At 41.4% G+C, this 12543-nt stretch overlaps 1 protein-coding gene across 1 annotated transcript in view; it reads right to left on the reverse strand.

Moving 5' to 3' along the window:
• COG3 (component of oligomeric golgi complex 3) overlaps positions 1–12543 on the reverse strand; it is a 155623-nt gene that overhangs the window by 99857 nt on the left and 43223 nt on the right. Inside the window, 4 exon segments of the mRNA XM_030200514.1 lie at positions 2563–2610; positions 7707–7787; positions 8642–8767; positions 10568–10660. Of these exon segments, the coding sequence (XP_030056374.1) occupies positions 2563–2610; positions 7707–7787; positions 8642–8767; positions 10568–10660 (348 nt within the window).

Raw genomic sequence — 12543 nt, forward strand, 5'->3', positions numbered from 1 at the left:
TGGCATTTCATTCTGAAACTGCCATTAATACTACTGAGATAGTGGGGCAAAGTGGCATAGCCACAGGGGAGCTCCTCATTTTTGGGGGTGTGGTGAAGGGAATATGATCCCCCCCCCCCGAGTCCACCTCTGGGCCCCCCAAAAATCAGAGGGCTGGTCATGCCTCCCCTCTGGTGGGGAGTCCAAAGGCGCCCTGTATAAGAGGCATAGGGAGGTTACACCTCCTCAGCCCCAACCTTCCTGGCCCTCCTCCCTCCTGCTGTACCTGCCCCAGGTCTACACCATTAATAAGCAACCAAGGAAGGAGCAGAGACTGCGGTTCTCTGCAGTTCCTACTAATTCCTGTGCAGGTCCCATTTACATCAGAGGAGACAGGACCAACACAGGAAGCAGTAGCAGCGTACAGAGTTGTGGTCCCTCGCTACTCCTTTGGTTGTTTATTAGTACAGACCAGGCGAAGGTGCAACAGGAGGAAGGAAAATTGAGCTGTATGAAGGAGGTGGATGGGAGGTGAGAGAGAGAAATGGAGCAAGACTGGATGGGTGGTAAGGAAAAGAGAAACAGGGTAAGACTGGATGGGAGGGCAGAAAAAGAGACAGAACAGGGCAATGCTACATTAGGGAAGAGAGAGAGACAGGGTACTAGTGAACAGGAGGTGAGGGAGAAAAACAGGCAATTCTGAATGGGCTGGAGAGACAACAGAGAGAAAACACTGAATAGGAGGAGGGAGAGAAATATGCTGGATGGAAAAAGAGAGATAGGCTCGGGCAATGCTGAATGGTGTAATGGAGGCGGGCAGAGAGACAGGGGCAGTGTTGCATGCTGCAGGGAAGACAGGCAGGCAATCCTGGATGATGGGGAGGGGGAGGAGAGACAGAGAAGATGATGGATGGGGGAGAGAGACAGAGACACACAGGGGGCAATGTTGGATTTGGGGAGAGAGAAGGAAAGAGATGGGGTAATGGTAAATGGTGCAGGGAGAGACGGGGCAATGCTGTATGCCAGGGTCAGAAAGAGAGGCAGACAGGGCCAACACAATTTTAAAAAAATTAGACGGCCAGACAGCAAAGGTAGAAAAAATAATTTTATTGTTAAATTTAGGATGAAGAAATGTGGTAGCTATGTTAATCTACTTTAAAAATAAATATAAATAAAAGAAAAAATAGATAATAAGGTGACACCTTTTTATAGGACTAAATACATTTTTTGACTAGCTTTTGGAGGTCAAAACCGCCTCCTTCAGGTCTGGACAGTATAGTGTTATAGTACACTTGTCCTGACTTAAGGAGGCTTTAGTCTCCGAAAACTAGTTAAAAATGTAATGTTAGTCCAATTAAAAGGTTATCACTTTATTTTCCAGAGAGGATGAACACATGCATGCACGTGTGTTACAAAATATACAATGTGACCCCTGATAGAAAACGGTTGGACAAGCCTGCCCTAAAGAAATCGCATCCTGTGCTCAACTTTGAGATCTTATCTTCAACCCTGTTCACCTCGATGGCCAGTGGTCAGCTCAGCTGTCACATAATTCACTGTCTAAGGATCAAGGCAGCTTGTACTCTGTGTGAAGAAACACTCCAATTCTATCTAGGGCCAGAGGACCTGTTCAGATCAGGAGTTGGTGTCTTGTCAGCCGCTAAAAAGCTGAATAGCAGGTTCATCTTAAACTTCGAAAAATTATGGGGTTAGAAGACAATGCTCTTTAGTTAATAAAGCAAAAGTCAGGAGTTAAACTGATAATTTGGTTATAGTGTGTATAAGTCAGAACTTAGTAGCTTGACAGTAGAAGTCTTTGTACTTTAACTGTACTGAATAAACATTGCTTCTGTTATCATCTATTTTCTTTTCTTTCTATAATAAACCTCTCCACGCACCAAATTGCTAGGAGAGAGAAGGGAAAAGAACTCATGGTAGAGGGGAGGTGTACTTATCTCTGTAAGAACAGCCATCACCTCTTTGTTCCACACTCCCAGGAATAACCAGTGGCTTTCTCAAATGTACATTACTAATAATTGTTTATGGCCCCATCTCGAACATCTTATGTTCTTGATATGCTTCTCATGCTCCTTGAGAAACACATGCTCTTCCACTTCCACCCATTACATTCACTACCTTTCAGTTTTGCAACAGGAAACAAAAATCACTAACCCCTGGGGGACGGGAAGAAGGCAGCTACAAATAGAAGAATCGTAAGGAAACTTTCTTCCACCCCCCAACAGTATAAAAAGGTGCTCGAGTGGTGCTGACAGTGGCAATGATAACGTGCAAGGGAAGCAATAACCATGTGGGTAAACTTGAAAAAAACTAGTACAGTCAATAACCCGATATCTTGATCCCCAGGATACACCTTAATATACAGATCAACGCAACACTCTGAAAAAATTGGACTTAATTACTCCTACTATATATGCCAAGTAAAAATTAAAACACTCGAGAAGAGAACCATTACAGCAGACACAAAGATGATATTGCTAGAAAAACATACCGAATAAACCATTTTATTGATGTAGAGAGAGAGAGAGAGAGAGAGACTACTCAATTTTTTTTTTTTTTTTACACTTACTCCGATATCTTCTCAGTTCTTTGTTCTATTTGTTCAATTAGTGTCTAGGGAAGAAAAAAAGGAGGAAAGGATGAACAGCAAGAGATTAGTTGTCTTAAGTTTATTTTTTTAATTACTCATTGCCTCAACCCACTATAACTAGTTTTATTACCTCACGTTATCCACAGACTCAAATAATGTTATATTGCCTTGCAAATCTTCACAGCCTTGTATATTTTTCAAATTCTACTGTCTATAAAATAGTGTAGGAGTTGGTTTCACCAATGTATTTTACACTTCCAACGTGAAACAATAATTACAGAATTATTTAAAAAGTCTTCATTAACAAATCTTCATGTTCTCTCATAACAAATCCAATTTAGCTTTATTGAAAAAATTGCATTGACAAGGCCCCTAATAATAAAATAGAAGCCACCTGTGTCTTAACACTATTGCTGAGCTGAATATCCCTGAATGAAAAATCAAGTTGTTTCTGCTGAATACGGTGAATTTAGAGCAAAGGTCTAATCCAAGGGTTCCCAAAAAGTTCTTGGGACATGAGTCAGTCAGATTTTCAGGATATCTATGATAAATATGCATGAGATATATTTACATACAGTGGAAGCAGTACATGCAGATTAGTGAATGACATGGGGACGGGGATAGAGCCTGTGGGGAAGGAGCGCATGGGGGCAGGGACAAACTTTGTCCCCGTGTCATTCTCTACTTTGAAGGCTGTTAATGAATTGGACAGTTACTTATGTTCGAGTGATGAAGACAATGTTTTCATTTTTTGGAAAAACAAGCAAAAGTGATGGCCACAACTGGCAAAATTTCAACGGGGGATCCTGTGCATTCCTGCTACCAGCACATCTTCTGAGAAGACATTTTCTACTGCAGGATAGCTAGACTGAACCCTGAGGTTGTTGACGACTTATTATTCATCCACAGATTTAAAAAATCATAACAATGTTTCGTAGAGCATAATTTCTCCCCTAATAGGGAATACAGAACGGGTTGTATTTTGTACCCCTGTATATTTAACAGAGTGGATTAGGGTTCTTGGGGTAGAAGAAGTCAGCTTTGTGGTTGAGAAAGCCCCTGCTCAATCAGGTCTGTCTGATCTCCCAACATTAAGGATTGGGGAGACCAATCTACTGTGGTTTGAAGCACCTTATTTTGTATCTTAAAGATCTCATTCCACAGGGTCGGCTTAGGACATTCCAGAAAAGTGGGTAAATAGGTACCCACACTGGCCTGACATTTGGTACATTTATCCGAATCCCATAATTTCATTATTATCCCTCTCTCTCTGGTAATATAGGTCCTATGTAGTAATTTAAATTGGGTTTCCTGCCATTCCGCAGATTTAACCATTTCAGCTAAAATCACAAAAAAAATCATTAAATTGGGTCTGGGTATACTGTGTGCCCAAGTCCCTATTCCATCTAGAAACCGCATTATCCTCTCTCACTGCTGGTATAGTCAGCTTCACCATCTTGTACCAGTTAGATAATTTGTTTCCTTCAGGGGGTATATGACTGCATTGGCAGCTAAAAAAGTAATACTGCAGTTTTGGACTAGTGTGGAACCGGTGCCGTATCGCTGCTGGTTGAACAAAATATTAGAATTGGCACAGCATGAGAATTTATTATATAAACACTCACCACTCACAGATAATAGGCAATACGCACAATTGTGGCAGAAACTTGAAGAATTGATACTACACAATGCTTCAGGGGGGGACTAATTTCACTTGCAGACGGGTAGGGAGGGAGGAAGGGATGGGGGGGGGGGGTTTGGAGGGGTGGGCAGGGGAGAAGGGACATATTTGGATGCTACTTTTCTTTTCTTCCCTTTGAATGGTATAACATATAGGGAATTGATGGGGGGATGACACAGTTGGGAGGGGGGGAAAATAAAAAGTCAGTGCAGTCCTGAGTGAGGGAGGGGACTTGCACATCTTTATTCAGAGTATAAATGTTGTTCAACGCAATGGTGTTACTTTTTGTATATAAATGAACAGAACACATGGTTGTACTGCACTGATGCTAATAAAGATAATTCAAAAAAAAAAAGAAGAAGAAGTCAGCTATTTTTGGGTTGGAAGAGTAGAGGGTGGTGATTGGGGGGCTGGTTATTATAATTGCTCGTTATTATTGTTTTTTTGTTTGTGATTTATAAACAGTTGCACAGAATTTAAAAAAAGATTTAAATACAAAATCAAAAGTGTTTGAGGCTTCTGCAGATGAGGACAGAACCCACAGGGATGGGGCAAGGTCGGGGACAGAGCCTGTGAGAAAGGGGATAAACTTTGTCCCCATGTCATTCTCTAATGCAGTTCTCTCATGCATATTTATTGCGGATATCCTGAAAACCTGACTGGGGTAAATCTTCAGGACTGGATTGAAAACAATTGGTCTAAACACCTAAGGAACGCTAGGATGTTACTTAAAGCTACAGATTGGGGAAAGATAGAACTAAGAAAATTTCAATGTGAATATCCCTTGGGAGCACTGTCACGTCTAGCATTATAAAGTGGAAGCTTTATAATATAGTGCAATTAGAAAAGGTGCACAGAAGGGCAATGAAAATGATAAAGAGGATGGGATGATTTCCCTATGAGGAAAGGCTAAAGCGGCTAGGGCTCTTCAGCTTGGAGAAAAGGTGGCTGAGGGGAGATATGATAGAGGTCTATAAAATAATGAGTGGAGTTGAATGGGTAGATGTGAAGCGTCTGTTTATGCTTTCCAAAAATACTAGGACTAGGGGGGCATGCGATGAAGCTACAATGTAGTAAATTTAAAACGAATCAGAGAAAATGTTTCGTCACTCAACGGGTAATTAAACTCTGGAATTCGTTGCCAGAGAATGTGGTAAACGCGGTTAGCTTAGCGGAGTTTTAAAAAGGTTTGGACGGCTTCCTAAAGGAAAAGTCCATAGATCATTATTAAATGGACGGGGAAAATCCACTATTTCTGGGATAAGCAGTATAAAATGTTTTGTACTTTTTGGGGATCTTGCCAGGTGTTTGTGACCTGGATTGGCCACTGTTGGAAACTGGATGCTGAGCTTAATGGACCTTTGGTCTTTCCCAGTATGGCAATACTTATGTACTTATGCACCACAGGACACTACCTCAGGTTGTCCCTCCAAGGTCTGTAGCCATGGGTTAAGTGAACTGCTGAGAAGGGCCTTGGTGAGGCCTAAGATTATTTTAAAAGAAATACAGTCGTCTCTGGCTGAGAACAGGGAAATGGTGATTGTTCAACGATTTCAAGATTAGTCCACAAACAGCCTGTATGGGAGGGTGCAATGTCACTGCTGAAGAAAAGCCATAAGGGACCCTGCACGTGTGTAGGTATAGATTTTGTGGCCTGGTAAGGCACAGCACACAGCACCCTGCTAACACCAGCTGTACCATAAAGTACGGTGATGACAGCATTGTGTTGTGGAGATGCTTTAGAGGAAGGCTTATGAAGACTGAGGGAAAGATGAATGGTATAAAGTAAAGGCTGATTACAGAGGGAAACCTGTTACAGTCCGCAGACCTAGGATCCTCCAGCAGGTCAGTGATCCTAAGCACAAAGCAAAATGCCAACAGTTTGACTCTGCAAGAAGAAAGTGAATATCCTTGAGTGGCACAGTCAGAATATCTAAGATAATGTCATATTGCACTTGGAAAGTAGAAACCCAAGGGAGTTTCCTTGGAGGTGAGAGGCTGATATGCCCAGATGGGGAGATGGACCTTGGGGAGATGGTGTCCGAGGACCTTAAAGTGAACAAAAACAGTATGACAAAGCAGTGGCCATAGCCAGGACGCTAGGTTGCATCAAAAAAGGAGTAACCAGCAGAAGGAAGGAGGTGTTGATGCCCCTGTACAAGTCTTTGGTGAGTCCCCACCTGGAGTACTGTGTTCAGTTTTGGAGGCCATATCTTGCTAAGGATATAAAAAGACTAGAAGCGGTCCAGAGGAAGGTGACAAAAATGACATGAGGCCTATGCCATAAGACATGAGAAGAAACTGAAAGACCTGAATATGTATAGCCTAGAGCAAGAAGGGACAGGGGAAATATGATGCAGACATTTAAATACTTGAACGGTATTAATATAGAAACAAATCTCTTCCAGAGAAGGGGAAATGGTAAAACTAGAGGACAAACAGAAGTTGCAGGATGGAAGACTTAGGACTAATGTCAGGAAATTCTTTTCCACGGAGAGGGTGGTCAATGGCTGGAATGCCTTCCAAAGGGAGGTGGTAGAGACAAAAACAATGACAGAATTCAAAAAGGCGTGGGATGAACACAGAGTAACCCTACTTAGAAAATAAAAACCATTAAATGGCTGCAGGGAGTGGATGTGTGAGTGACACTTGGACGACTACTCCGGCTGTGAAGAACTAAGGCCGGTGCCAGGCAGACTTTGTAGGTCTGTGTATGGCAATTCAGTTTGGGATAGGCTGGAAAGGGCTTCAATGCCAACTTCAGTAGCTGGAACCGAGGACGGTGCTGGGCAGACTTTTAAGGTATGGGCCCCGCAAATGACAAAATAGATTTGGATAGGTGGAACATAAGGACAGAGCCTTGAGGACATCCACTGTCTATGTCCCAGAAACACCAAAGTGAAAGTATATAATATCACAATCATTTTTGATGTAATCATGAATTGATAATAAGTGTGACTGTTAGGCAGACTGGATGGACCGCTCAGGTCTTTACTTGCTATCATTTACTTTGTTACTATAAGACTTGAAGACTGCAGCCTGGTCAATTTGAAAGAGCTTTTCTGTCAAGAAAAATGGCCACAAACTGCATCATCCCACTGTGCAAGGTTAATAAGACACTTATCCCTAACAGCTCCTGTTTGGTTATGCTACAAAGAGGGCCTCTACCAAGTACTGAGTCAAGGAGTGTGCAGATAAGTGAAACTAAGACTTTCTGGTTTCTTATTATTTACTTTTTAAATATTTCTATAATTTGTCTCTCATTTTGAAAGTGAAGGGTATGCTGCATAGATCAGTGAATCAAACTCTTACTTTAATGCCTTTTAAATTGCATTTCTTTAGACAGTAAATGTGAAAAACGTACAAGGATATGGAGCCTTTTCAAAGGCACTATAATGGGTCCCATATATATAACACATATTTAAGGAACATACTTACACTGACTTTGGGAGCTGCAGCGCGGAACTTAACATAATATAGTGTGAAGGCATTGTCAGCATTTGGGACAGCAGAAGGATCCTATTAAGAGAAATGAATGACAAAACAAGTGATGCACTCATTTAGTTAACTTGTTTTGTTACTCCTCAAACAGTAATTTTAATAGGAATTCACTATTTAGCTACCCAGTACAGCCCAGTAAATTAATTTTTACATATTAGCCTGTGGACAATTAAAATTTTAGGAACAAATGTAAGCCCTGTGATTTTTTTGACTGCAATACAACAAGGCAGTGGGTAAAGAACCAGGAGTCCCAGAGTGGAGATGAACCAAACTTTATTAATCAATATATTGACTCGACAGAACGTTGTGTTTTGGCCAAAAGGCCTACATCAGGAGTCTAAGTGCCGGAGTGGAGAATGATAGTGATGATCCAGATTAAAGCAATACTGGAAATTGAGACTGTTTTGCAGTGGTCTTGAAAAAGACCTTTGTATTAGAATGTTGGCCGGATCACTCGCGTGAGCGTCTTGGCGAGTGATCCGGCCAACATTTTAATACAAAGGTCTTTTTCAAGACCACTGCAAAACAGTCTTCAATTTCCAGTACTGCTTTAATCTGGATCATCGCTATCATTCTCCACTCCGGCACTTAGATTCCTGATGTAGGCCTTTTGGCCAAAACACAACGTTCTGTCAAGTCAATATATTGATTAATAAAGTTTGGTTCATCTCCACTCTGGGACTCCTGGTTCTTTACCCACTGCCTTGTTGTATTGTGATTATCCGTGGGACTTCGTTGAGTTCTCCAGCTCGTGGATTCTCTACTGATTTTTTTGACTGCAACATTATAAAAGATTTGCTACAGTAGCTAGCCTGGCTAGAGTTAAAGAGCAAAGTCTGGCCAGCGACCGCTGCATTCTCTCTGTAGCTTACCCTTTTCAGCAATTGATTTGTGAGGTTCTGTAGAGTGTTCACAGTGTACATCTTCATAAGGTGCATAGCTTTAGAAAGGCATTGCTTAAACTTTGTTAGATACACGGGATAATCTTTAAAATTAGGCTGAGAAAAAAAAAAGAGAAATCATTTGAATATAGAAAATTAAAAAAATAAGTTCCAAAACTGAAATAGTTTCATGAATTTTTCCTACTGCTAGAATTAAAAAAAAAAAAAAAAAGCTTCAGTTGAAGAACTAATTGGATTCTGGAAATGGAAGGCAGCTGGCTCCCCAGCCAGAAGCTACTTCAAGGCTCTTCATTAGGTTCCCCAACCAGGGGGCATCCCAGGCCACAATAAGGAGCATATGCTGCTAAAGACCAATTGTGCAGCATTTTCTCAGGTCCAAATTAATTCCTTCTAACTTTTCCTTTTTTTTTTTAATAAAATAAGAGCAAAATGTTTACTTCTTGATCTTCTCTTATCATGACACACACTGCAATAATAATCATGTATTAATGAATGAATAAATCAAAGCAATACACAAAGAAATGCATTCAAAGTACAACAAGAAAACATCTAGGCTACCCTACTGTTATTAAGTTGACTTAATGGATTTGAAATTCAGCATTTTGTTTGGTGACCTGGTGCCCCTTCCAAGATCATTATTACTCCCCATCTATGTTTCTATACCATCTCCCAATGGGCCAGCAAATGTAGTTTAAGATTTGTTCTTTAAACTCTTTGAGGGGCTTAGGCCTGGTTATTTGAGTGAGGTTTTAGTGGTGTTTGAATCTAGGATCAAACAGATCTGCTGAGTTAGTGGTCCCTTACACACGAAGGGCTTTCTTTCTTTGTGGTTTGTCCTACTGCTTGGAACACATTGCTAATCTATAGTAGAATGATTAGTGTTCAGGAAAAAAAGTTAAAAATGTCTCTACTCTGTCAGACTTATGGAGAGACCTGAGAAGTTTTGTATTAAACACACACCAAGGTGTTTTGACTTATGATCTGTATGCAATATGTTTTCCATTGTTATGTATGTTATTTTTTCCATTGTGACTTATTTTAAATTTTATGTAATGTTTGTATTCTATGCATGAGTATAAGTTATAAGCCATCTAGGACTTTTCTAAGGATATGACTGAATAGAAACTTAGTAAATGAAATTAAATGTAACAACATACCACTTTGGTAAGTTTCCTAATGTAATGCTCATTTGAGGTGCCAGATCTATGGCACTGGAATCTCACATAACATAGTAAATGACAGCAGATAAAAACTTGAACGGTCCATCCAGTCTGCCCAACAAGATAAACCCATTTTACATGGTATGTGATATCACACTTTTCAAAAAGACCATCACATTATTTATGTTAATGCTTTGCAGTCGCCTTCAAAGAGCCATATCTGAATTAGAGACATTGTAACTGGCTCTGTAACATTGTGCCTGCTACCTTAACCTCTTGACTACTCACTGCAAATTTAACCTCTACAGTCTTACTATATTTTCTGAATGTATGTATCACCAAAAGCTGAATAAGCTTTTAAAATAACTCAAACACATTTGCATGGCATTAGGATCTGCCATGTGGGAGATAGATTCAAATCTAAAGGCCTTGTGTTGGGAATGCTGCAGAGACCATCTTCACAATTCCTAAATATGAGAAAGATATTCAAAACACTATACAATAGTGACATCTAGTGGTCAGACTTGGTGCACATGTAATGTTTTCCGAAAGAAGCGAAGGTCTGTGGCTCTGTCATTGCAATGGCTGAGCTAGATGGGGGAGAAAAAGGGTGCTATTAAAATGTGAATCATTCATTCATGTCTTTTCACCATGCTTCAGAAGCACTTTTATACCAAGAGAAGAAAAATAATTCATATGCATACACAAACCAAAATAAGTTAGCAAAATGACTTACATGTAACGAAATATAGGCTATACAGTCATCAAGTTTTGCGAGCATTGGTATAAATCCTTCACTGTTCACAGACAAGGTAGGGGAATTCAGTTTCTGGAAAGAAGAAATATGTGAGGTTCATTAAAATAAAAATGAAAACAAAACCAAAAACAAAACTGAACAAAAAAAATAAAATATGGTCTCCAGTACACGTCACATTGACAGCCACATTATTGAAAAGGCACAAAGAAAGTGGTATGATCTGGGAGTACATTTTATACCTCTGGCATCAGCTGTGACAGTAGTTTCTTCATTATAGGCTTCTGGATCCCTACAGATAACCTATGTGTATCCCATACCCTTTTTCCTAATTACAATAGATCGACAGCTTGAACTGAACCAGTCACAGACAGATAGCAGAGGAGAAAAAAATAGCCTCACAAATGTAAAATGCTGCTGGCCAACAAGTATTTATACTAGTCGTGTTTTTAATATCATCAATACTGAACCTAAGAATGCCTTCTAACAGTATACCACACTTCGGCCAGGTAACAGCAACAGGTCGGGATTTCAAAATGTTATCATATTCACAAAACCAGCAAACTAATCTTATTATCAAGTTCCATAATAATCTACACAGCTATCAAAACTAGTAAAGCTACTGTCCAAAACAATTGTCCTCCTCATGTTCATTGAAGTCCTCGCACTACAAAAGAATTGCAGACTTAAAGACCCCAGGGAAGCCACCTCAAAGGATTGCTTCAATCTATCCATCCAGGAGATCCTGTAGAGCAGCGTTTTATTTTTTAATCGGTGTGCTGCAGGGGTGCCATGGGGATCCTCTACAGAGATATGCTGCATCTTCCACCTGCACTGCATGCCCCCCGCCCAAACCAGCATCTTTCACTCGTGCCACCTTCCGAGGTCCGCCAACTTTTTATTCCTTTCTTCCTCCCCCCAACGCTCTTCCAACCTTCTCATTCAGTATCAGCAGTGTCAGCGATCAAGGCAGGCTGATCCTGGAAACTGTCTTTCTGCAGCTCCCACCTCCTCTGACAACTTCCTGTCCCCACATAGGAGGGAGCTGCAGAAAAAAGCTTCAGGGAGTGGCCTGCCTGGATGGACTGCCAATGCTGCTGGCACCAAATTAGAAGGTTGGAAGAGCATCAGGGAGAGTAAGAAAGGCATGAAAATAGTTGAAGGACTTCGGGGAGGAGGGGTGTAGGTGGAAGATGCTGGTTCAGGGGGGGGGGGGGGGGCTGCGCAGGTAGAAGATGCCTGGACTTAGGGGGAAGAAAGGAGAAAAATGTTGCCCATCAGTTGAGCGGAGGAGAGCAGTACATTGTGGGCAGGGAAACAAAGATGACTGACCACGAGGCAGGGAGGAAAAGAGATGCTGGGGAGGGGGAGGAGACCTGGAGATAAGACAGAAATTGAATAAAGTAGTGAGAAAAAGAGTGGGACAGAGGCTGGAGTAATAGAAAGAAGGAGAGATATGCTGAGGAGGGAATGCAGGTGAGCATAGAGAAGAGTGGAAAAGTCGATGGACCCAAAGATGGAATGAGAAAAATCAAGACAGATGCCAGCCCTTGGATGAGGGGAAAGAGCTGGCCAGTAGAAGGGGCAGGGACACAGTGGGCAGGACGCAGAGGGAATGATGACAGACATGGAGAAAAAAAAGAAATGTCAAGTGGACTAGAGACCCTGGATAGAGCAGAAGACGGGACTCAGAGCAGATGATGACTGGGAATTGGAGATTAAGTTAAGGAGCGTTTGGGGGGGGGGGGGGCTATGGATGGGAGAGAGACTTTTGAGGGGATAGTGAGGATCTGGCAATTAGTAAAAGTGAGGGGGTGTTGATGGGTTAGGAGAAAGAGTGAGGGTGTGAAATGGCTGGGAGTAAGAGACTGTGGAGGGGAGGAAGAAACATAATGTAAATGATCTGGTAGACTGGAGAGAGGACGAGAGGCCTTGAAAAGGGATGGGGTTCCTGAAGA

Source organism: Microcaecilia unicolor, chromosome 4 (assembly GCF_901765095.1).
Source record: "Microcaecilia unicolor chromosome 4, aMicUni1.1, whole genome shotgun sequence".
Lineage (NCBI taxonomy): Eukaryota > Metazoa > Chordata > Amphibia > Gymnophiona > Siphonopidae > Microcaecilia > Microcaecilia unicolor.